Source organism: Podarcis bocagei (assembly GCF_964188305.1).
Source record: "Podarcis bocagei genome assembly, chromosome: 3".
In the NCBI taxonomy this organism is placed as follows: Eukaryota; Metazoa; Chordata; class Lepidosauria; order Squamata; family Lacertidae; genus Podarcis; species Podarcis bocagei.
Genome location: NC_138127.1, coordinates 66215177 through 66238442, shown reverse-complemented (window position 1 = coordinate 66238442; position 23266 = coordinate 66215177). Strand labels below are relative to the sequence as shown.

The 23266-nt window shown below is 45.1% G+C and overlaps 2 protein-coding genes across 3 annotated transcripts in view; one reads left to right on the top strand and one right to left on the bottom strand.

Annotated features, from left to right (window-relative positions):
- Positions 1-576, bottom strand: part of CATSPERE (catsper channel auxiliary subunit epsilon) — a 54394-nt gene extending 53818 nt beyond the window's left edge. Inside the window, exon 1 of the mRNA XM_081188163.1 lies at positions 260-576. Within this exon, the coding sequence (XP_081044289.1) occupies positions 260-342 (83 nt within the window). The 5' untranslated portion in view covers positions 343-576. The remainder of the gene's footprint in view (positions 1-259) is intronic.
- A 40-nt stretch (positions 577-616) lies between these two features.
- The window catches only part of ADSS2 (adenylosuccinate synthase 2), a 35521-nt gene continuing 12871 nt past the window's right edge, over positions 617-23266 (top strand). The window contains exons 1-3 of one of the 2 annotated variants that reach the window (XM_081188133.1): positions 617-978; positions 18072-18174; positions 22807-22875. In XM_081188133.1, the coding sequence (XP_081044259.1) occupies positions 805-978; positions 18072-18174; positions 22807-22875 (346 nt within the window). In that variant the 5' untranslated portion in view covers positions 617-804. The remainder of the gene's footprint in view (positions 979-18071; positions 18175-22806; positions 22876-23266) is intronic. The other variant, XM_081188132.1, reaches the window with a different exon arrangement.

Here is a 23266-nt window from a genome sequence, read left to right as displayed (position 1 = left end):
ACCTCCGGAACGAATTAAGTACTTAACCCGAAGTACCACTGTAACGGCCCCTGGGTGTCCGGCTAGGGGAGTGCTCTGCCTCATATCTGTTACCTTTCTCTTCACAAGATGCAACCTGCACTCACCATGAGGGCCGCTCGCTACCCTGAGCCATGGACACCCCCACTTCCTCGTTTCCCCTCTCGCACCCTTAAACCTGCCTCTCTGACATCCCCTTCCCAACCCGTTCAGCCCCCCGGGCCATCCTTCTCTCCCGCACCTCCACACTGCCCAGCATCCCTTCAACCAGAGGCAGAGCAGCAGGGGCTTGGCCCACACAAGCGGGAACAAAAAGCGCGCCATCAGCGCTGCCAAAAGAACGGCCCCCAAACCGCCGTTAGCAACCGACGCCGCCTCGCGCTCGCTCTGCGTCTTCCAATAACAGCACGGACGGCCACAGTGGGGCGAGCGAGCAGCGCGCCGTCCCGCCAGCTGAGGCGAGATCCGGGGCGACTGCGTTTCCCAGCATGACCCGCGGCCATTTCACGGCGAGACTGCGAAGTTAGCCGCGCGACACTATGGGCAGCGTAGTTCCTTCTATATTAACATATTATGCAGATGAAGGGGCGGGCCTCCTGACACGCGCAGGAGCCGGATGCCAAAGGGAGGCCGGTAGGCGGCAGCAGGAGCTGGAGCGGGATGCGGCAACTGTGAGGGAAGGCGGGGATGAGGTAGCCGTCGCCGGCGGAGTCGGGCGCGCCGCTTCCTCCTCTGCTCCTCGCATGTGCCTTAAGAGCAATACGGAAACCTTCGCCTGCGGGAGCCATGTCTGAAAGCGGCTCCACGCCCGCCGCCGCCACCATCCCCAACGGCGGGGCCGCCTCCCGGCACCCCGGCAATAAAGTGGCCGTGGTGCTGGGGGCACAATGGGGCGACGAGGGCAAAGGGAAAGTGGTGGACCTGCTGGCGCAGGACGCGGACATCGTCTGCAGGTGCCAGGTGAGGAGCCGGGCGGGCCGAGTCACCTTGAACTCTCCCGGAGGCGCGCGCGGGGAGGCGACGGGCCTCCGAGAGAGAGAGCGGACCCCCCGCGGCTCTTCCCGCCGCCGCCGCCTCGGTTTCTATGGTAACTGCCGCGCTCAGGCCGGGCGCCGCGCTTTTTACCCGCTGCCCTGGTCTAACCAGCTGGCCGTCAGGGCGAGCCTCTCCCCTTCGTTTCCCGCATAGCCGGCTCTTCCCGCTTCCTCCATTGCTGCGACTGAGCTGGGCTGCTGCTTCCTGCGAGAGCCGCAGAGCCGCCTCCCCACCCCGGCCGACTACCCTGCTTTGTGACGGACGGCGGTGGAGAAGGACGGCAGCGACCTGTTCCTTCCCTTCCGCCCCCCCCCCCGGTGTTTCTTTTATCTCTCTCTACTCTGACGGTTACGGCCATTTCCCGCCGTCCGCTTCTTTTTCTCCTCGGACAGCCCTGCAGTGCAGCAGCGGCAGCTCTTCGCCCAGGCGAACGAAATGCAGCGGCGGAAAAGAGGCGGCTGAAGGAGCTGCTGGCAAGGCCTTGGCCAGCCCCTTCGCCAGGAGGCTGTTGTCTTCCTTGAGGCTCCATCATGAGTTCACTGGCGGGAGGAGAGGTTCATCTCAGGTGTTCCGCTCCTGTTGTGTTGCCTGCCCAAAATAAGAAACAAGCGTCCTCCTGTTTTCTTCCCCTCTGTGTGATACCTGATGTCTAAAGAAAGAGATCCTAGACCCAGGCTTCTCTCTTTTTCTCCCTCTTCTTATGGCCAATCTGGTATAGCTAATTTCTTCCAAGTGCGTGGATAATGCTGTTTAAATAATACAGGTAATGTTAAGATCCTAAATTCAATTGAAAAATCCTTATCAAAACGTCTATTATCTTTCATTAAGTGATTTTGATGGAAACGGATAATCCAAAGAACAGGTAATGGCCCCGCAGTCTCTATCAGAATTGCAACCAGGACAACCTAGGATCCAAAGTGCACCATGTGCATGCCTAAAACTCAGCTTTGCATACACAAAACATGGGTTGTTTTCATCTTACTAATGCAGCCTCTTGCACAGCCTTAGGATTCTCCAGCCTTCAGAAGGGCAGGGGAGGGCTGGAGAAAGAGCAGGAAGCTCAAGAGGTGGTGATGCAAAGTGCCCTGTTGAATCCATAGAAGTTCATACACAATTCTTTGGGTGCTTTGTTTCTAAATTGTAGTCTGTGTATTTCAGAACATGCTCAGGTTGGAAGTGCTTTCTCAGCCTTAAACAATGAAATAGGAATTCTGTGCTTAGGAGTTGAAAAAATTAAAAGACCTGCCATACCTAGACTACTTAGAAAAAACTAAGGCTGCCATGTTGTTGTTTTTAAGAATCTGATCCAACTGTTTTGCACATGACACTTCTCTTATACAGATGTAAAAAAGAAAGTACAGTATGTGCATAATCCTTTGTACATATATTTGCCACAAATACTGATGGGTTGTATTCAGTTAAGTCCTGCTTAAAAGTAGATCAACTTGATGTTAATGAACCTAAATTAGTCATGGCTGTTTACTCTGAGCAGGACTCACTTTGAATACCACCCCATATTTAGAAGCTACAAAAGTTTATCTGCTCCAAATGTAAGCACCTGTTCATATCATAGTTGGTTGTGTTGAAATTAGTAATACACTGTTATGCTCTGTCTCACTTTTCTGAGCTGTGAGAAGTTCCAGGGACATAGTGTTTATCTGGATTTCCTTCCATTTCAGCAGAGATTTATAGAATTTTGAATTATTTTACTTTTAATTACATATATACAGTGTCATATAAAATCTCCAGAGACAGGCAGTTCTCAAGAATGCTTTCTCTGCCTGAACTAATAGATCCCCAAATCTCAGTTCTGTGTCTTACTTGAAAATTATAGAGCTGTCCGTTTTGTTCCCTTTCCCAGATATGCATTCTCCTAGATTGCATTATCCCTAGCTGTAGGGTGGGTAGATGGGTGAGATAGAAAGCTACTTTGTACCAAGTCTGACCACTGATTTATCTAACTTAGTATTGTTGACACTGGCTAATACATGTATTGTAAGGTGTTTTCAGGGTTTCTGACAGAAGCCTTCCTCAGTCTAGCTTTGAAGATACCAAGGATATCTGGCATGCATACGCTATACCCAAGGGCGCTTCTCTGTTGCTGGTAGAGGTGGCAGGGCACCCAGCATGAGGCCAGCTCTGGCTCTACCACTGAACTATGTCCCTTCTTTTCAGGTGGAAATATATCACCTGACTATCCTGGGTTATTAATGTAAGTAATGTACATTCACCCTAATTTACTATAGCCTGAAAATCTGAAGGAGTGATGTCTTAGGCTGCAATCCCTTTACTCTCCAAGTGAGGAAATGGGACTACAGTAAATTGTAAATTTACTACAGTAAATATACAGTAAATTGCCTGACTATATTTATTTCCCTGTGTTTATGTACTTGTGGACCAGATCTTACAAGATCTGTTGAAGCCAATAAGAAGCTACATTAAGGCAGATGAAGCAACATTTTGAAAAGTGAGTTGCTGACCCATGCTCCTCTCTAAAAGATAATATCTTTGTGTAGTTTAACTAGGACTTAAGAGTTGGGGAGACAGGGAAGCACCAATCTTTCTGTGTGATTCTTGAGAACTACCAGTCCTAGAGTTCCTTGTGTGTTGATTGGTGGGAGAGACAAAGCACCATAATAATTTCTGACATTGATCCCAAGGACAGTGAAAGCCAGTGTTGCTGGTAAGATTAATGGGTCCCAAATATATGTGAATAAATGTCCACTTAATAAGCTACAGTTCAGTTAAATATCATTAGTATTATTAAATGTATTACTTACCCTTCACCAGCAGAGTTACAGCAATTTAAAATTCAGAATTATAAACATTTGGAACCAGTTACAGAATAGGTCCAGTACTGAAAACACACATCTTGGGTGTTAAAGGCCAGGATAAAGAGGTACATCTTCAACATTTGCTGAAAGCTGTATAAGAAACCAGATGCACCTCTGAGGGAGAGAATTCCATCACTTAAGGGCTGCCACAGAACATGCCTTTTCTCACCCGCAACTTCTGAGGGAAGAAGAACTACCAAGAAGCCCCTCTCTGCAGATCTTCACAAGGGGAAGGGAGCCTGTAGAGGAGACAGTCCTTCACATATTTGAAGTATAAGTCATTTGGAGTGTTAATCTAACATGAAAACAAACAAACTGGTAGCCCAATACAGCTGTTCTAGAACATGGATTATATGAGTTCTGAAGGTAACACAGACATTAATCTGCCTGCTGCATTTTGAACCCGTTGAAGTTTCTGAGTTTTCTTCAAAGGCAGCCCTCATAAAGATAGTCCTACATATCTTTTGCAAACTGTCGGTGACTGGCAGAAGCTGAAAAATTTCAGCAAGTCTTAACAGTTATAAAAAGCTGCACTTTTAGCTACTATGGGACAAAAACAGTTAAGATCCTGGCTTTTTATCTGTCTGGTGTGAACTTGCAAGATAAATAAGGTTTGAGAAATAACCTATGGTTTTGCAAAGAAAAATACCAGAAAAATAAAATTTTCAAGTAAATTGATTACTTGAGAAAGAAGGGAAAAGATTGAAAGGCTAATACACTTTTGTTAAGACAACCAAAAAGTGTCAAAATGGTTGGCAAACACTTCTTCATGCTGGACGTTAAGAACACAAGAAAAGCCAGAATCAGAGCAAAGGCCCATCTAGTCCAAGTATTCTGTTCTCACAGCACTCTGTTTTGCAACAACATTGGAAGGCCACAAGTCCCTACCTCTGATTTAAATAATAGTCCTATTCACAGAAATCTGAAACCTTAACAATTCTTAGAAGTGAGATTTTTAACACACACAATCTCATCCCAGTTTGTTCTATTAAAATGGTGCTTTCCAATGCCTGCTTTTGATGCAACAACTTTCAGATAAGGAGAAAGCAAATTAGATTATTTGCTGAGGTGATAACATATCGCCAGTGTTACAATACAGTACAGCATATGCTGCACGTTGTTTTCTTGTTTGCATTTAAAGGAAAATGTATAAATGTAGCTTGTAAAAATATTGTGTACTTTTGAGAATCTGGTCATAAAGTGTGTCTAAAAATCATTGTGGTGAGTCTGATTTCTACTGAAGTGCAATTAATGGCTAAACCTTGAAGTCTGTTTAACTGTTGAAGTAGGGAACAAGAACCACACATCAGTTTCTCATTGAGCAACATTCTGCGTTTTCTTACAAAGATCACATACTACCAAGTCATCGGCAGTATTACTTCATAAGCATATTTTCCCCTTATTCATCTTTACAGAACCACTGCACCTTAGACTATGATGGGTCATTAACATTAGGAACAAGTATAATACACCCTGAGTAGAGATGTGAAGGCCTGGGAAAAGTACTGGGAAAATTGCAGGGAAGCGGTAGGTTTTAAAAAAATCTGTCCCCCCCATTCACATCTCTAACCCTGAGCATCTCTTCATATTATGCTTTGCTTGTTTGCAGCCATCATTGGAAGGAAATGATAGCTGTTGCATTTGTGTATAGAATGGGCAAATTGTAATTTGGACAGAGTTGGATACCACAGAGCAGGTCCAATGGAGCACTGGTTGATCCTTCTGTACTGGATTGGTTTCAATTACTGTGGTCTGAGGATGTGGCAAGCTGATTGTAAAATATGCAACTAACCACCTGCCCCTTTCACCTTTGCCTGTCTTGGCTTCTTGGACTTAGCTGTAGGGGGTTGATTGGGTGTGTCTGAGGATTAATGCTTCCCTGGAGGAGAGAAAGTACCCGCCTTGAAGTGGTGCATTAAAAAGTGGTCTTTAAATAGACCTCCCTGCAGTCAGATGTGTTGGACAACTATCGGCCAGTAACAAATATCCCCTCTTTGAGCGTGTTGTGGCACAGCTTCAGATATGTGTGGGAGAAAGTGATTGCTTGGATCCATTCCAGTCTGGCTTCAGGCCCAGTCATAGCACTGAAACTGCCTTTGTCACCCTGGTTGATGACATTTGCAGTAGAGATGTGGGAAGTGCAACCCTTCTTGTTCTTCCTGATCTCAGTGGCCTTGATACTGTTGACCATGGTATTCTTCTGGAGCTTCTCAGGCAGGTCGGAGTTGAGGGCATTGTTCTTCAGTAGCTCTGCTCTTACCTCCAGGAACAGTTTCAAAAAGAGTTGTTCTGTGGTGTCCTGCAGGGTTTCATCTTGTCCCCCATGCCCTTGAAGAAACATCAACTGGTCCAAAATGCAAATGCCAAATCACTTGTTGGGGTTCCATTTATAACACATATACCGTATTTTTTGCACCATAACACTCACTTTTTTCCTCCTAAAAAGTAAGGGGAAATGTCTGTGCGTGTTATGGAGGGAATGCCTACGGGTGGCATGCCTATGGATTTTCCTCCTCTATAAACTACGTGCGTGTTATGGTCGGGTGCGTGTTATAGAGCGAAAAATACGGTATTTCCTATTTTAAAACAGCTACATTGGTTGCCTCTTCATTTTTATATGTCATTTAGGGTGCTCACACTAGTGTCTAAAGCCTTAAATGACTTAAGCCCCAAATATCTGAACAGCTGTCTCCTTCTCAACAGACACACTCTGGTGTTAAGCTCAGAACACTGGGGCCCTCTTGGTAGTTCTTCTGCCCTCAAAAGCTGAGGTTGCGGGGTACCCTGAGAAAGCATTCTCTGTGGCAGACACCCACAGAGGGGTTTGTGGCACCTTCATTATACAGCTTTCATCATGAGCTTAACCTGATATTTGACTTTCTGTCTGTCTCTGTATATCTATCTACTGTATCTATCTGTCTATCTATCTATCTATCTATCTATCTATCTATCTATCTATCTATCTGGACCCATTCTAGTTGTGACTGTAATTTCTGTTAAACTGTATTTAATGTATTTTGCATAGTTGCATCCTGCCCTGGGACCTTCTGGTGAAGGTTAGGTGGCTATGGTGTTGTTGCTGCTGCTGCTTCAAGAGTGGGCCCATATATTGTGTAGGATCCAAAGCTGTGCAAGTGGGAGCCTCCTGAGGCAACACACCTTTCCCCTCCCTCCCTCCCTCCCTCCCTTCCTTCCTTCCTTCCTTCCTTCCTTCCTATGTATCCCCTGAAAAACATATCTGAAGGGCCAATAAATTCTAAACAGTGGGGGCTACGTTATGATAGGGAATTACCAAAAGTCAGGTGGACACAATTTATGCAAACACTTGCCTATGTTGTTCATATAATGTAGAGGGGAGGGAAGTGGACAAAAATTATCAGGTGCCAAAGACTTAGTGAATCATGAGTAAGCATGCTTTATTTCTTATAATTCTGCAGAGGTGTAGTGCTTCTTATCACTTCATCTACATGTTTAAATATTCTTTTTAATGGTTGTGTGCTTTTAGTTAAGGATCTTGCATGTTTTTAATGCCTTTTATTGCTCACAAAAACAATAGCATAGATGGTTTGGTAGTTCAAAGTATGCTGAATGCTGGTCATAGTTTTCATTGGTAAAGTAGTGCACCATTTGCTTATAACTTCCTCATTTTTTAATTTAGAGAATTTTTAATCTACAGCATTTTACAAATCTCTAAAAAAGATTGACATCCTTGGTATAAATCTGCTGTAAGAGTAATGATAGATTGGTTTTTTAAAACAATTACCTCTGTATAACTGATAGCAATCTCTTTGCTGAGTTCACATTGTTAGATAATGGCTTGGTTTGATAAGCAGCAGTGATCCATGATGAGTGAGTGATTAAGTGATACCTTGAAACTTTTGTTAAGCTGTGACATCATCAAAGGAACTGGCTTTGAAGTCCAGTTGCTTTCAAATTAGCAAATGAGCATGGGAAACTGAGGTTTCTTTTTAAAATAAATTCTTTTTTTTAAAAAAAGGATGTTAATTTGATTTGAAGCATGCCTCCAACAGTGTGCAGAACTGGTGCATGGTTTTTTGCTGCACTGAGCCAATGTGGTTATATGTTCTTAAGTGGAATCAGTTGCCATCTTCATGCACCATTTTAACTTTCTCAGATTGTTAAATTGTGAGCCTCAACTATAGTTTCCATTGGTGTTGCTTTTTTGGGGAAATTACCTTAATTTGCATAGAAAAATTATCAAACTTGTGAAAAGTAATTTTCATTTTTCAATGGGAAATGGTCTGATGCCCTAGTGTGATCTAATTTATCATGCTTATTTTCCTTGTATCTAATAAACAAAAGTAACAATTTCAAAACTGCCAGGCTTGCCTAATTTTTATGTGCAATTAAGATCCATTCATTTTTGCTAATGAACTTAGGAAAAGCTCAATGGAATTATTTCCACTCGTCATCACTGGTAGCATTATGTAGTTCTTTGGGGAGTGAAACAGAACCAAAAGCTTGCATTAATCCATTTGCTAATCACATTCTCCTAGTATGAGCTATGTGGCTCAGGGTTCTTTCAAAACTGATACAAATATCACAGATTTGGAGGGATCAGACTTTCCACTGCTCAGCTGGATAGGATATCACTATCTTTTGTTTAAAAATAGAAATGATTTTAATTCTAAACACTTTTGTGTAAACAAACAAACTTGTTTTCTTAGGTAGCTTAATTCTAGGTATCCTAAGGGCTTCTATTGTGTAGATTTTTTCTTTCTTTTCTTTCTTTTTTTCTTTTAAGAGTCCCAGTGATTACATCTGCAGTTTTAAAATAAGCCTGTCTTTCTAGCTGTCAGATTATTTGATCATATATAATTGCAAACAACAGTGTAGTGGTAAATTAACAGGCTTTCTTGCAGTAAAGTGTTAATTTGTTAAAATATTATCTCATTTTTCCTTTGACATATGTTTACTCAACTAGTCAACATGCATAGCAGTTAAGATACTTTAGGATTATCAGCTTGTGGTCAGGGATTGCATTCATGTCTGAAACATGATCTGAGCAATTGGCAATTCTTTTTAAAAAAATATTATTCATTCCACAACTGCAGTCTATTTTGTGTATAAAACTTCACTGTTTTCTGCAAATGGTGTGATGGAATACTTGTGATAGGGGATATATTGAACCCCACGGTATCTAGACTTTTGCTTCTTCTGGTGCCTCCTTCATCTGCCAACAGAGGCTATGAGGGGCGTTAGCAGCAGCCCAGTGAAGAAGTGGCAGCTTTGGGGGATGTAACATCTAGTTGACTCAGCAGGTTTCAGAAGTGAGTGGAAGTTGGAACATGGAAGAGATGGGGAAACATACCGTATTTTTCGCCCCATAAGACGCACTTTTTCCCCTCCAAAAATGAAGGGGAAATCGGGGTGCGTCTTATGGGGCGAATGCCTGCAATCCTCGCGCGCCCGGCAGGAGGTCCCACCGGGTGCGCAAGGCTTAGGGCGGCAGCCTGTCGCCCGAAGCACGGGGAGCCCTCCGGAGGGCTCTCCCTGCTTCGGGCGAATGCCTGCAAGCCTCGCGCACCCGGCAGGAGGTCCCGCCCGGTGCGCGAGGCTTGGGGCGGCAGCCTGTCGCCCGAAGCACGGGGAGCCCTCCGGAGGGCTCTCCCTGCTTCGGGCGAGTGTCTGCAAGCCTCGCGCACCCGGCAGGAGGTCCCGCCCGGTGCGCGAGGCTTGGGGAGGCAGCCCGTCGCCCGAAGCACGGGGAGCCCTCCGGAGGGCTCTCCCTGCTTCGGGCGAGTGTCTGCAAGCCTCGCGCACCCGGCAGGAGGTCCCGCCCGGTGCGCGAGGCTTGGGGCGGCAGCCCGTTGCCCGAAGCACGGGGAGCCCTCCGGAGGGCTCTCCCTGCTTCGGGCGAATGCCTGCAAGCCTCGCGCGCCCGGCAGGAGGTCCCGCCCGGTGCGCGAGGCTTGGGGCGGCAGCCCGTCGCCCGAAGCACGGGGAGCCCTCCGGAGGGCTCTCCCTGCTTCGGGCGAGTGTCTGCAAGCCTCGCGCACCCGGCAGGAGGTCCCGCCCGGTGCGCGAGGCTTGGGGCGGCAGCTCGTCGCCCGAAGCACGGGGAGCCCTCCGGAGGGCTCTCCCTGCTTCGGGCGAGTGTCTGCAAGCCTCGCGCGCCCGGCAGGAGGTCCCGCCCGGTGCGCGAGGCTTGGGGCGGCAGCCCGTCGCCCGAAGCACGGGGAGCCCTCCGGAGGGCTCTCCCTGCTTCGGGCGAGTGTCTGCAAGCCTCGCGCACCCGGCAGGAGGTCCCGCCCGGTGCGCGAGGCTTGGGGCGGCAGCCCGTCGCCCGAAGCACGGGGAGCCCTCCGGAGGGCTCTCCCTGCTTCGGGCGAGTGTCTGCAAGCTTCGCGCACCCGGCAGGAGGTCCCGCCCGGTGCGCGAGGCTTGGGGCGGCAGCCCGTCGCCCGAAGCACGGGGAGCCCTCCGGAGGGCTCTCCCTGCTTCGGGCGAGTGTCTGCAAGCCTCGCGCACCCGGCAGGAGGTCCCGCCCGGTGCGCGAGGCTTGGGGCGGCAGCCTGTCGCCCGAAGCACGGGGAGCCCTCCGGAGGGCTCTCCCTGCTTCGGGCGAGTGTCTGCAAGCCTCGCGCACCCGGCAGGAGGTCCCGCCCGGTGCGCGAGGCTTGGGGAGGCAGCCCGTCGCCCGAAGCACGGGGAGCCCTCCGGAGGGCTCTCCCTGCTTCGGGCGAGTGTCTGCAAGCCTCGCGCACCCGGCAGGAGGTCCCGCCCGGTGCGCGAGGCTTGGGGCGGCAGCCCGTCGCCCGAAGCACGGGGAGCCCTCCGGAGGGCTCTCCCTGCTTCGGGCGAGTGTCTGCAAGCCTCGCGCACCCGGCAGGAGGTCCCGCCTGGTGCGCGAGGCTTGGGGCGGCAGCCTGTCGCCCGAAGCACGGGGAGCCCTCCGGAGGGCTCTCCCTGCTTCGGGCGAGTGTCTGCAAGCCTCGCGCACCCGGCAGGAGGTCCCGCCCGGTGCGTGAGGCTTGGGGAGGCAGCCTGTCGCCCGAAGCACGGGGAGCCCTCCGGAGGGCTCTCCCTGCTTCGGGCGAGTGTCTGCAAGCCTCGCGCACCCGGCAGGAGGTCCCGCCCGGTGCGCGAGGCTTGGGGAGGCAGCCTGTCGCCCGAAGCACGGGGAGCCCTCCGGAGGGCTCTCCCTGCTTCGGGCGAGTGTCTGCAAGCCTCGCGCACCCGGCAGGAGGTCCCACCGGGTGCGCGAGGCTTAGGGCGGCAGCGGACTGCTTGCGCGCACCTAGAAGCTTGGGGCGCGCTGAGCTCAGCACGCCCCAAGCTCCTGGTGTAGCGCAGCGATCCGCTAGCCCTGGGAGAGCCCCGCGGCTATCCCAAGGATAGCGGACTGCTTGCGCGCACGCAGAAGCTTGGGGCGCGCTGAGCTCAGCACGCCCCAAGCTCCTGGTGTAGCGCAGCGATCCGCTAGCCCTGGGAGAGCCCCGCGGCTATCCCAAGGATAGCGGACTGCTTGCGCGCACGCAGAAGCTTGGGGCGCGCTGACCTCAGCTCGTCCCAAGCTTCTGGATTAGCGCAGGGGTCCGCTAGCCCTGGGAGAGGCGCCCAGCTCTCCCACGCTAGCGGAGACCTTGCCTGCACGCAGAAGCTTGGGGCGCGCTGAGCTCCGCACGCCCCAAGCTCCTGGTGTAGCGCAGCGCACCTGGGGGGGAAATAAAAAAATTTTCCTTTATTTCCCCCCCAAAAAACTAGGTGCGTCTTATGGGCCGGTGCGTCTTATGGGGCGAAAAATACGGTATTTACATATTTGACCAATCTTAGTAACTCTTATCTATTTCATAGTGTTTTAATTATTTTTTAATGTTATGGTGCCTTAAGAGGTCATGGCATAAGCACTACAAGTAAAATAAATAAATAAATTACTAATCATTCTGTGATAGGATTTAGAATTTGGCTGCTTGGGAAAATCTGGATTTCAAGCTTGTTCTGAATTCTAATCCTGTTCCATTTCATGGAAAATACTGTTAACCTTTTCAGCAGAAATTTACTAAGAGTGTACAGTGGTGCCCCGCAAGACAAACGCCTCGCAAGACGGAAAACTCACTAGACGAAAGGGTTTTCCGTTTTTTGAGCTGCTTCGCAAGACGAATTTCCCTATGGGCTTGCTTCGCAAGACGAAAAACGAAAACGTCTTGCAAGTTTGTTTCCTTTTTCTTAACACCGTTAATACAGTTGCGACTTGACTTCGAGGAGCAACTCATAGAACACGGTGTGGTAGCCTTTTTTGAGGTTTTTGAAGACTTTGGTGATTTTTGAAGCTTTTCCAAAACTTCTTTTAAACTTTTAAAACTTTTTTGGGGGGTTTTGGATTTTGGGTTGGGGTGTTTGGAATTCAAGGACTTGGTGTTGGGGAGGGGTTTGCAAGAATCTGGAAGCTTGTGTGTTTTTTTCTGCATTTTTATGATTTTCTGTGACCATTGGGCCACTCTGCTGTTTTTTTAAAAAAATTCCGGATTTGAATTTCTGTGTGGTGGGTGGCTGGGGGAACAGTTGAGGAGGGGGTTCTTCAGCAAGAAGCAAAGAGTGGAAGAGGAACCTTCTTCGAGTTGTCCCCCAGAGTCTTAGAAAATGTACTGTACACTTTGTTGATTTTTAAATGTTTTTCTGTCATGTTTAGAAACTTAATTTATTGTTCCTTCAGTTTTTGAAATGCTCTTTACAGTATGTGTGACTTTAAAGAGCACTTAATAAACTCTTGTTGTACCAAATTTGGCTTTATTTGGACTTTTTTTGACCATAGGAATGCATTAATTGAATTTCAATGCATTCCTATGGGATTTCGTGCTTCGCAAGACGAAAAATTCGCTAGACGAAAAAACTCGCGGAACGAATTAATTTCGTCTTGCGAGGCACCACTGTAGTTGCAGTCCACAGGCTTGGTTAAGATTTCACATGTGTCCTTTCAGCTGTAGCCCTCAGGACACTTGATACACAGGATATCCATAGTAAGCGTAGCTAATGTGATTTATAGATATGCATAGTTGAAGTTGCGATGCAGCTCATACTAGAATAGTTATAGTGCTCCTCTGGATTTGATACATGTTATGCAGCCTGTCATTTCTACTCCTCTTCTAACTACTTACTATATTAGTCTGCTTATATGGGAATGTAGAGACCTGGGGACTGAAAGGATTTTAGAATGTTGTCTAAGAGTCTGCTAGTTTTGATGCTGTGTGATTGTTTTCCATATGGCTATCATAATTATTTGTCTGGTAGCATAGTTTGAGCAGCGGTTGGTGGGTGACATTGGTGGCAGACTTGTCTTTCCCCTTCCTCTCCTCTACTGTGTGCCCCCCCAAAATCTGCTTGGAGTGTTAGCAGATTTTGGGGACACATGTGGAACTGCATGGAGGAGGAGAAGAAAGAAGTGTCATTGTACAGGTGGATGTCAATTGTGCAATCTAAGTGGAGATTTCATTCTCTTTAATTTAACAATGCAGGCCTGGCATGCATTGTTAAATTAAAACTGAAAGTAGTGTTTTATCTAAGTGTAGCTCATTGGCCCAGTTTGCATGCCACATTAAACCATAGTTAAAATAAGCTATGATTTAATGTGAAGAATCAGTGTGCTTCTGCCCATTGCTGAAATTTCAGGCACCTGTGTCAGGGAGGAAAGTACCCACAGTCTTGTTTGCTTGGGGAAACCCACATTCACATGTGACAACAAGACAGACTCAGAGTTGTTTCCTCCCTGACATGGAAGCAGTTGGAACGGAGGAGCAGGGACGAACTTTGATCTTTCAAATTTTAGTGGCGCCCTCTGCAAGGCCAAAATTTGGCACCCCATGCATCTCACCTTCTGTTCTGCTCAATTCACTATGTTGTAGTTGCAATGCTTTGCAGCGGCCACTATGCTCGGTGGCCAGTGTGGCGGAATTGGTCACACTGCCCTAAATCCGCCTCGGGGAGAAGGAATAAAAATTCCATGATTTCAGCAGCATGCACTAGCTTATTTTAATGCTGCTCTGAGCCCCAAGAAGGAAGGGCAGGATAAAAATTCATTAAACAAATAACTATTAATAGGAAGTACAAGCATGTTGGCTTGCAAAATTCTTGAGGGAAATCCATATTCCAAACAACCACTTTAGAGGAGTAGAGAGGTTCTGCTTCCATTTGCTCGCACATGGTAATTGAGGCAGGGATTTTGGCCCCATGCAACTGCTCAGAGAAAGCAATTTCTGAATGAATTTGTTTCTGTAATTTATACCTCTTTTTCTAACAAGTACTTTCAGGGCAGCACAACATAGTATCTGCGAAACACTGCTGTGACAGAAGCAAGTGCACAGAGGCCAACACTTATTTAAGCTAGTATTTGGAGTGGGGAAGGCAGGCAGATTCCCTTCCCCAAATGCAAGATTTTTTAAGAGATCCTTGTTTCCCAGGAACCCATTCTGGCTTTCTTCTTGCTGCATGTGCCCAGTGTGGTTCGATGCCGGAGACCCACTTTACTAAAGGGAGAGTAATACTGGAGACTGATTCCCCACCCCTCTACCCCAGAAGTTGAATGTATGAAATGCCTGCACAGTTTCAAGTAGCTCACAACTATTCATCAGCAAGAGAAACTGGCATATTAGGTTACTGCTAGGAAAGAAGTTCAAGTAAGGACATGAGCTTTGTAGCTCTTTTGGATAAGCAGCTCTAGAGAGACTTGAGAAACATTTCTTATTCTTGAATGTAAGAAATAGAACATTTCTTATTTGTATAAAATGTTTTCAATTTTAAAAGATACTATGGGATCAAATGATAGCATTACCTCTTCAGATCAATGTTATTTAAACTTGGAATCCAAAGTTAGTCTTTCTGAGATGCCTGAAAATAACATTGATATTGATTTATAGGCACTGATATAAGGGTTTCCTGATCTCTGATTTCCTTAAGAAAGGGATGCTTGTTGAATTCCCTCCCCACAGAAGTCTGGTTGTTACTTTCATTTACGGTTGTTGTTGTTGTTGTTGTTGTTGTTGTTGTTGTTGTTGTTGTTGTTGTTAATTAGATTTCTATGCTGCCCTTCAGCCAAGGGTCGCAGGGCTGTTTACAATATGGTTTTCATTGTATGCTGCAGATGTACCTCTTTACTCTGCTGTTTGAAATTTGAGATCATTTCTATGTCCAGCATTAGAAACTCAGATATATAAGCTGGGCACCAAATAGCTCCTTAAACCAAGGTTACAGTTGCCAAAATGGAGTGTCTCGTTGCCATTTTGGGGCAAGACGGCATCATGTCTTACAAGAACAGCATAGGCAGGAGAGCTGCATGATGAGCTTTGGATGCTGTTCTTATCATTTAGTCCTTATGGTTGCAGAGATAACATGGTTGCAGAGATAACATACCAACGCACTTAGGCCAAATACAGTTTTCTAATTTTGAATCATATGTTTTGCAGAAGGCTTTGCTCTGTATACATTTCTTAAACTTCAGAGTTCTTCCAGATCAAATAAAACCTAAATTGTTTTAAAGGTAACAGAACTTATTAGAAGTCAGATTTCACTATACAGTGGTACCTCGGGTTACATACACTTCAGGTTACAGACTACGCTAAGCCAGAAATAGTACCTCGGGTTAAGAACTTTGCTTCAGGATGAGAACAAAAATCATGCGGCGGCAGCGGGAGGCCCCATTAGCTAAAGTGGTGCTTCAGGTTAAGAACAGTTTCAGGTTAAGAACGGACCTCCGTGTGGTGTGCATCCTGGGAGTGCGGTTGCGATGGCACCCTTTCCCCAAATGGTACCCGGTGCATATGCCAGTGGAAGTATTACTGCACGAACAGAAACCCTTGCATGAGTGTGACAACTTCAATGGATACAACTCATTGAAATTTATGTACTATTCTTTTGACTTTATTTAAGAATATGAGGATGGGATTATAAAAGTTTATAGAGAACACCATCCTTCTTTTCTGAACTCATGTATAGAACCGCTTTCTAATTCTCATGAGGTGATTAAAAAGGTGATTCTAAATTGCTAGATGTATGAAAAAGATAAGATAGGCAAGGCAAATGAATTAATGGTTTAGTCTGCCAATGAAATGCTTTATGAATCTCTTGAACATTTAAGACATGGCAGAAATGGCATGCTAGACCTCTATAAATATTGGCACTGTGGACTACTGCAAGGTAAATCTTGTCAGAAAAAATATGCCCAGTATGCTCACATAACTGGAATGCTGTGTTTGCATATTTTACTAGCTATTCAACCACGAAAGTCACTGAACATTCTGTGTGTTTCTTACACAGCACAGTTAAACTGGCCTAATTTTTTAAAAAAGCATTGTCCTCTTTTGTTAATTAGATAATAGAGTACAATCCTAAACTCTGAGTGAGTTTAGGATTGTACTGTATTATCTAATTAACAAAAGAGGACTATGTGCTCTAGCATTCCATTGAACACAATGAATTTCCTTCTAAACAAGAATGCTTGTGACTATTTCCTTCTAAACAAGAATGCTTGTGACTATTGTTCTGTGCTCACTTACCTGTGAATACACCCCATTGAAAGCACCAGGACTTAGGAAGCACACATAGGGTTGTCCAATTATTTGCTACAAATTATTAGTATTTCTGTGTTAAAATAATCATCCTTGTACTGGTTTACCTATGCATTAGAATAGGTTACAAAATGGTAACGCTTGGTTGCTTTTTACTGGAATTACCAATTCAGTAATGACTCCTTTGAAGACTTCAGCTACCACCTGTAAAATCTCTGCAGCCCCCTCCTTCATGAGGTGGCGATAGTGCTTGTGCTTTTTCTTTGAAAAATACATAATGCTGAAAGAAGTGGTGAAGAGTGACACACTTTCCTACTTAAGCACCAAGTGTGCCTCAGATCAACAAAACAGTGGAAGAGGAAGTAGGGAAAGTGTTGTTCTTCATTTTGTCTTTCATCTCTGTATGGTTTTTAAACCTCAGAACAACACTTGAGCAAATGAACCGAAAACTGGGAGAAAGGATAACTATCCGGATGGGAGACTGCAAAAGGAAAGTAGAATTGCTGGCAGGAAGTTGGGTGACACAGGAGTTGGGGAAGAGAGGCTGGAGTAAGAGAGAGGAAAGGAGAAAGTAGAATATGAAAACCAGCGTGCACTTTCTTTGGCACATGCATGCACACACAGGTTGGAGCCAGTAAAATGGATCTTCCTGAAAATGTGACATTTGTCTCTTGGTTGACTGAACAAAAAAATAAGAAACCTAGCATTTGCCAGTGCTGCCGTGCCACAAAACATGGATCCAAGGCGTGGGTTCTCATATTTTTTACAAGGAATATCTTCCAAAATCAAACATCACACTACAGAAGTAAGTTGTGAGTTTTCTTTGTGGCAGTTTTGTCAATTCAAGTGGATTCATTTTACCGTATTTTTCGCTCTATAAGACGCACCAGACCACAAGACGCACCTAGTTTTTGGAGGAGGAAAACAAGGAAAAATATATTCTGAATCTCAGAAGCCAGAACAGCAAGAGGGATCGCTGCACAGTGAAAGCAGCAATCCCTCCTGCTGTTCTGGCTTCTGGGATAGCTGCGCAGCCTGCATTCGCTCTATAAGACGCACACACATTTCCCCTTACTTTTTAGGAGGGAAAAAGTGAGTCTTATAGAGCAAAAAATACGGTAATTTTCTTGGTGCTTTGAGTTTTTGGGTTGTTTTTTTTACAATCAAGCAGTGTATAAATTTTATGAGGTATAAATATATTAAAATTATAGTTAGCATAACACACTGGTTCTGAACCAGTGTTTCAACTACGACAGTTTATTAAAATATGAATGCTTTAGGAGTAATGAGGTCTTTCATTGGTCAAAACAACTGACTTCACATGACACACAGTGAAGCTTAGTTTTTGCATTTATTTCTTTAGAAACAGTTTTTGCATTGTGAATTTGATTGAAAAGCTGTGGGTGTATTTGTAAATGAAAATACATCTTGGAAGCAAGTTTAAATCAGTGACCAATCAACTGTCAATACATTCAAGACTGTTAGTAACAGGTTTGAGATTTGTTGTTTATGTTACCAAGTTAAGCAAAAAGTAGCTTGATTTGTTTTTCTTCCAAGTAACAGACGGGAACAACATGTATGAAAGGGTTGTTGGTTCTAATGTGAGCTTTTAGTAACTATTTTAAGAAAAAATGAAGAATAATACATCCTATCTTACCTGCAGGGAGGCAACAATGCTGGGCATACTGTCGTAGTAGATTCTGTGGAATATGATTTCCATCTCTTACCCAGTGGTATCATCAATCCAAAAGTTACGGCTTTTATTGGTAAGTAGTATTTTTCAGAATATACTTTACCTCTACAGTTTGAAGTCTTTTTTTTTTTTTTTGGTAATTGTTATTTTATAGAAATTTTTTCAAATATAAAGCAGTAAGTGATACATAAAGATGAAAAAACAAAACACACAACTGTGTAAAGGGGAAAAACCACATATGAATATATATAAAAATACCCTAACCCATACATTCTTTTATAAATTTGATATTATTATCTTAATACTAATGTAAATATTAATATTAATAGCCTACTACATTTTGTATAAATTTGTTCCAAATATTCTGGTATTTATCCAAGCAGAGTCTGTAAGCAGTCCGTTCATAGGTTGCAAGTCTTATCATATTATCAATCCACTGATTAAAGGAGATCATGTCTTTATTCTTCCAGTTCTTCAATATCAGCCTCTTGGCTACCATTAGAATGCGTAAAATCCATTTTTTTGTCCAGTTGTTAACCTCTATATCAGGGGTTGTCAACCTGGTCCCTACCGCCCAATAGTGAGCATTTTAGGATTCTAGGTGGGCGGTAGGGGTTCTACGGCACAGGCTGAATCCTCCTTCCATTGAGCACTGGTGGGCAGTAAGGAAATTTTGCTGTCAAGAAAGATGCTATAAAAAGGTTGACTATCCCTGGACTAGATTATCAGACTAAACTCTTCTGGATGTGACCCTGCCCTTCCAAGTAAGCAGGGGTGCCAGCTTGAATAAAATACTGGGAAGAGGGCAAGGGTGTCAACTTTGGATGGCAGCCCTCTCAAATATTTTATGGGGGGGGGGCGAAGGAACCTTGTCCCCTAGTAGTTGGCTCCTATGCAAGTAAGTACCACATCTTCAACCTTGTCTCTACTGGGAGCTTTGAGCCAAATTAGGTCATGACAATATATGCCTGTCTACTTAGGTAAAGATGGAAACATTAAATGTAGCTGTTTTGCAGTGCACTCTATTATCAAGAACCATACACTATTAAATATCTAGGCATCCTAATGCCAAAAGATATAACACAGTTAGTTACACTTAATGTAAATAAATTAATAAAAGAGGTTTATTCAGATATTAATAGATGGGAGTCATTGAACCCTACTCTTTGGGGAGGGTGAATGCTCTCAAAATGAATATTATTCCCAGATTAATTTATATTTTGAGAGGACTTCCAGTTTTTATATCAGGATCATATTTCCAAAAGATAAACTCCCAGTTTAGGAAATACCTTTGGGGCTCTATAACACCGACGGTTTGAATCTGCACAATGGTGGTGAGCTCTTGTTGCTCTGTCACAGCTTCTGCCAACCTAACAGTCTGAAAGCACATCAGTGCAAGTAGATAAATAGGTACCGTTGCAGTGGGAAGGTAAATGGTGTTTCCATGTGCTCTGGCACTCATCATGGTGTCCTATTGTGCCAGAAGCAGTTTAGTCATGCTGGTCACATGACCCGGAAAGCTGTCTGTGAACAAACACCAGCTTCCTACTTCCGGGTTGACGCGATCTGGAAATGGCGGATTCCCTCCGAGCTGCGGAGGGAATCGGCTCTACCGAGGACGGGTCTTTGCCGCGCCGGCGACGCGGGGACCCTTAAAAACCGCAGGCGCGGATGCCTGCGGACTGAAGACTCGGCGGGTGCCTTAAGCGCCCCCCCTGATCCACGAAGAGCCTTTTTAAAGGCTGCGGAGAGGATACGGGGGTGGCGTGGCACTGAGAGTCGATCGCTACCTCGGTGGAGCGAAGCCGCGAGCCATGACCAGAGAGCGCTGACTTTCTTCCTTGAAAATTTGGACTGAAAGAATCACCCGTGAGTAAGAGGGATTGGGACTTTAAAAAATTTACCCTGAATTGGAGACGACCGGGGGGTGTGCTAAAAGGAAGTCCGCACCCCCCCCTTGCAGACGATCTAAGCAACGACATAAGAGCTAAGCTGGAGAGCCTACCCTTGGTGGGGTGAGTTAAAAAGGACACTAACTTTCAAGATTTAGCTAAAGGAAATTTTGGGCTGGAGAGTGGAGTTTTGGAAGCTTTCTTTTTGTTTTAAACAACCCCCCCTCCCGGGCTCGGGAACGTCCTGCCTTTGTGCCTGTGCAAGAGCTGCGGAGTTTGACAGCTGTCAAAGCTGTCAAACGGGTGGTTTAAAGTGGAAAAATCGTTATCTAAGATCCCTCTGGACTAAGACGAGTTATAATTGAGCCAAAATTGTTGGAAACAAAGTAATAATAATTAGTTAAAGGACTGTTGGAGAAAAGACTTAATAAGTAACCAGATTCCCCCTAGGGGGAATTCTGTGAAACTACAATGGATACAATGGCTGTGGAAGGAAAGTTACTAGTGGAAATCGAAAGAATGTTTCAATTGGTGGGAATCTTACAAGAGCAGAGCTTGGCCATGAATAAACAACTTGTGACTATGACCTTGGGAACAGGCAACTCTGCTCTCTGTATTGAGGACTTGAATGAGAAAGAATCCACAGCTGAATGGGAAACAATATCTACAGAGGTGGAAGAGACTAAACAACAAGAAAAAGAAGAAGTAACCTTGGGAAGTAACAACCAAAAGCTGACATCTGTGGAACATAAGCAAGGAGACGCTGGGAACTTATCTACCACAAGTCTGCGAAAGACACAGAAGAAGAAGGAGAAGGTCCCGGGACAATATGGAATACAGGAACTTAAAATAAAGAAATATGATTGGGGCCTCCGTTTGGACTTTGATTCTGAAGATATAGGCTTTGTGGAAATTTTTCAGCAGTTACTTTCAAATCTCCTTGTGGGAAGAGAATACACTTTGATGGTGAAAGAACTTTTTCCAGACTCGACGACTGACATAAAGGACTACCAACAAGACAGGCGGAGAGGGACTGAAAGAGACTTGAAAGCCTCGGACGTGAGGAACCCAGGCTGAGAATCTCGAATTTGGATTTCTATTGGGAAGGGACAAAAACCGGGGATGGGAGGGAGGGAAGAGGAGATTCTTAAAAACTCTTAAGACTTTTAGGTTTGGTTAATACGACTCTTAATTAAGACAAAATGAAAATCGATGGAAGAGAACTTAAGTCCAACTTAGGAAAATCAATTTTTATTATAAAAGAGGTAATAAGATGAATAAGATGGTTAAGAGGAGAAACACCAACTTGCTGATACAACCTTGGGAACTGGGATGCACGAGGGGGGGTGGGGGGAAGTCAGGGAACAAGGTTATGAAATGGGGATTTGCTGATTTTATACATGTTTTTGTCTTGTGTTTTTTCTTTGTGTGTGTTTTGTGTTTATAAAAGCAGAAAACCAAATAATTTTTTTTTAAAAAAAAAACAACAAAAAAAACACCAGCTTCCTTGGCCTGAAAAGTGAGATGAGCGCTGCACCCCATAGTTGCATTTGACTGAACTTATCCATCCAGGGGTCCTTTTTACCTTTAGTGGAAAGCACTAATGCTTTTATAGGGTGGCGCACATGACTCTAATCTACACCAGCCCTCTGTGCTCCTTTTCCCACATCCCCGTCCTACTACCCAAATATTGGGTGCTTTCAGTGCCTTATACATGTGATTACAGTGGTACCTCGGGTTAAGAACTTAATTCGTTCCAGAGGTCCGTTCTTAACCTGAAACGATTCTTAACCTGAGGCGTGCTTTTGCTAATGGGGTCTCCTGCTGCCGCTGCACTGCCGGCACGTGATTTCCGCTCTTATCCTGGGGCAAAGTTCTTAACCTGGAGCAACCACTTCCTGGTTAGCGGAGTTTGTAACCCAAAGCATTTGTAACCCAAAACGTCTGTAACCTGAGGTACCACTGTACAAAGTCACCATTGGATTGAAGCCCTAGACCAGGGGTCAGCAAACTTTTTCAGCAAGGGGCCGGTCCACTGTCCCTCAGACCTTGTGGGGGGGCCGGACTATATTTTGTAAAAATAAAATAAATGAATGAATTCCTATGCCCCACAAATAACTCAGAGATGCAGTTTAAATAAAAGGACAAATTCTACTCATGTAAAAACACGCTGATTCCTGGACCGTCCGCGGGCCAGATTTAGAAGGCGATTGGGCCGGATCCAGCCCCCGGGCTTTAGTTTGCCTACCAATGCCCTAGACTTTAACTGAAAAGTAAGTAATATAAGATATATTTTAGTATTTACCGTATTTTTGCCCTATAGGACGCACTATTTCCCCTCCAAAAATGAAGGGGAAATGTGTGTGTGTCCTATGGGGCGAATGCAGGCTTTCGCTGAAGCTTGGAGAGCGAGAGGGGTCGGTGAGCACCGACCCCTCTCTCTCTCCAGGCTTCAGGAAGCTATCCGTAAGCCTGGGGAGCCCGCGGGAGTTCCCGCAGGGCTCCCTAGGCTGCAGATAGCAGCCTGCTTGCCCGGAGCGCGGGGTGCACTGAAGCAGAGCGCCCCGTGCTTCAGGAAGCTATCTGCAGCCTAGGGAGCCCTGGGGGAGTTCCCGCGGCTGGGGGGAGGGAATAATTTTTTTTTCTTTATCCCCCCCCCAAAAAAACTAAGTGCATCCTATGGGCCGGTACGTCCTATAGGGCGAAAAATATGGTAAATGCTTTTCCTTTTTGCAAAGTCAAAACTGGGGTTTTTGAGACTTTTAACCTTCTTGTATTCCTCATTGATCACTCCCTTTTCGTGCTTTCTCCAGGAAATGGTGTGGTAATTCACTTGCCAGGATTGTTTGAAGAAGCAGAGAAAAATGTTAAAAAAGGAAAAGGTAAGAACAGCTTTCTAAGGTATCGTAGGGAGATGGGGAGGATTCTCTCGCATTGGTATATAGCAGAACTTGGTAATTACCAATGTGTTTTTGCTCCTGAGTTGCTTGATGGTATCCACTTGGTGCATTGAGGGAAAAAGTAACCAATTCTCAAAGATTTATTTCTTTTGTTCAGAATCCCCCCCCCCATTTATTTCTATTTAGCACTTAAAGTAAGTGGTATATGGCATACAACACTTTAAAATACAAATACACGCTGTATATAATTTTAAAATTTTCAGTGGCCAAGAATGTTGGATTAGTGTTCAGAATATTTAAATGTACCACTTTTTTTTAAAGCCACATGATGAAATAGAATTTAAATGGAAGAAGTAATATTAAATAAATATCT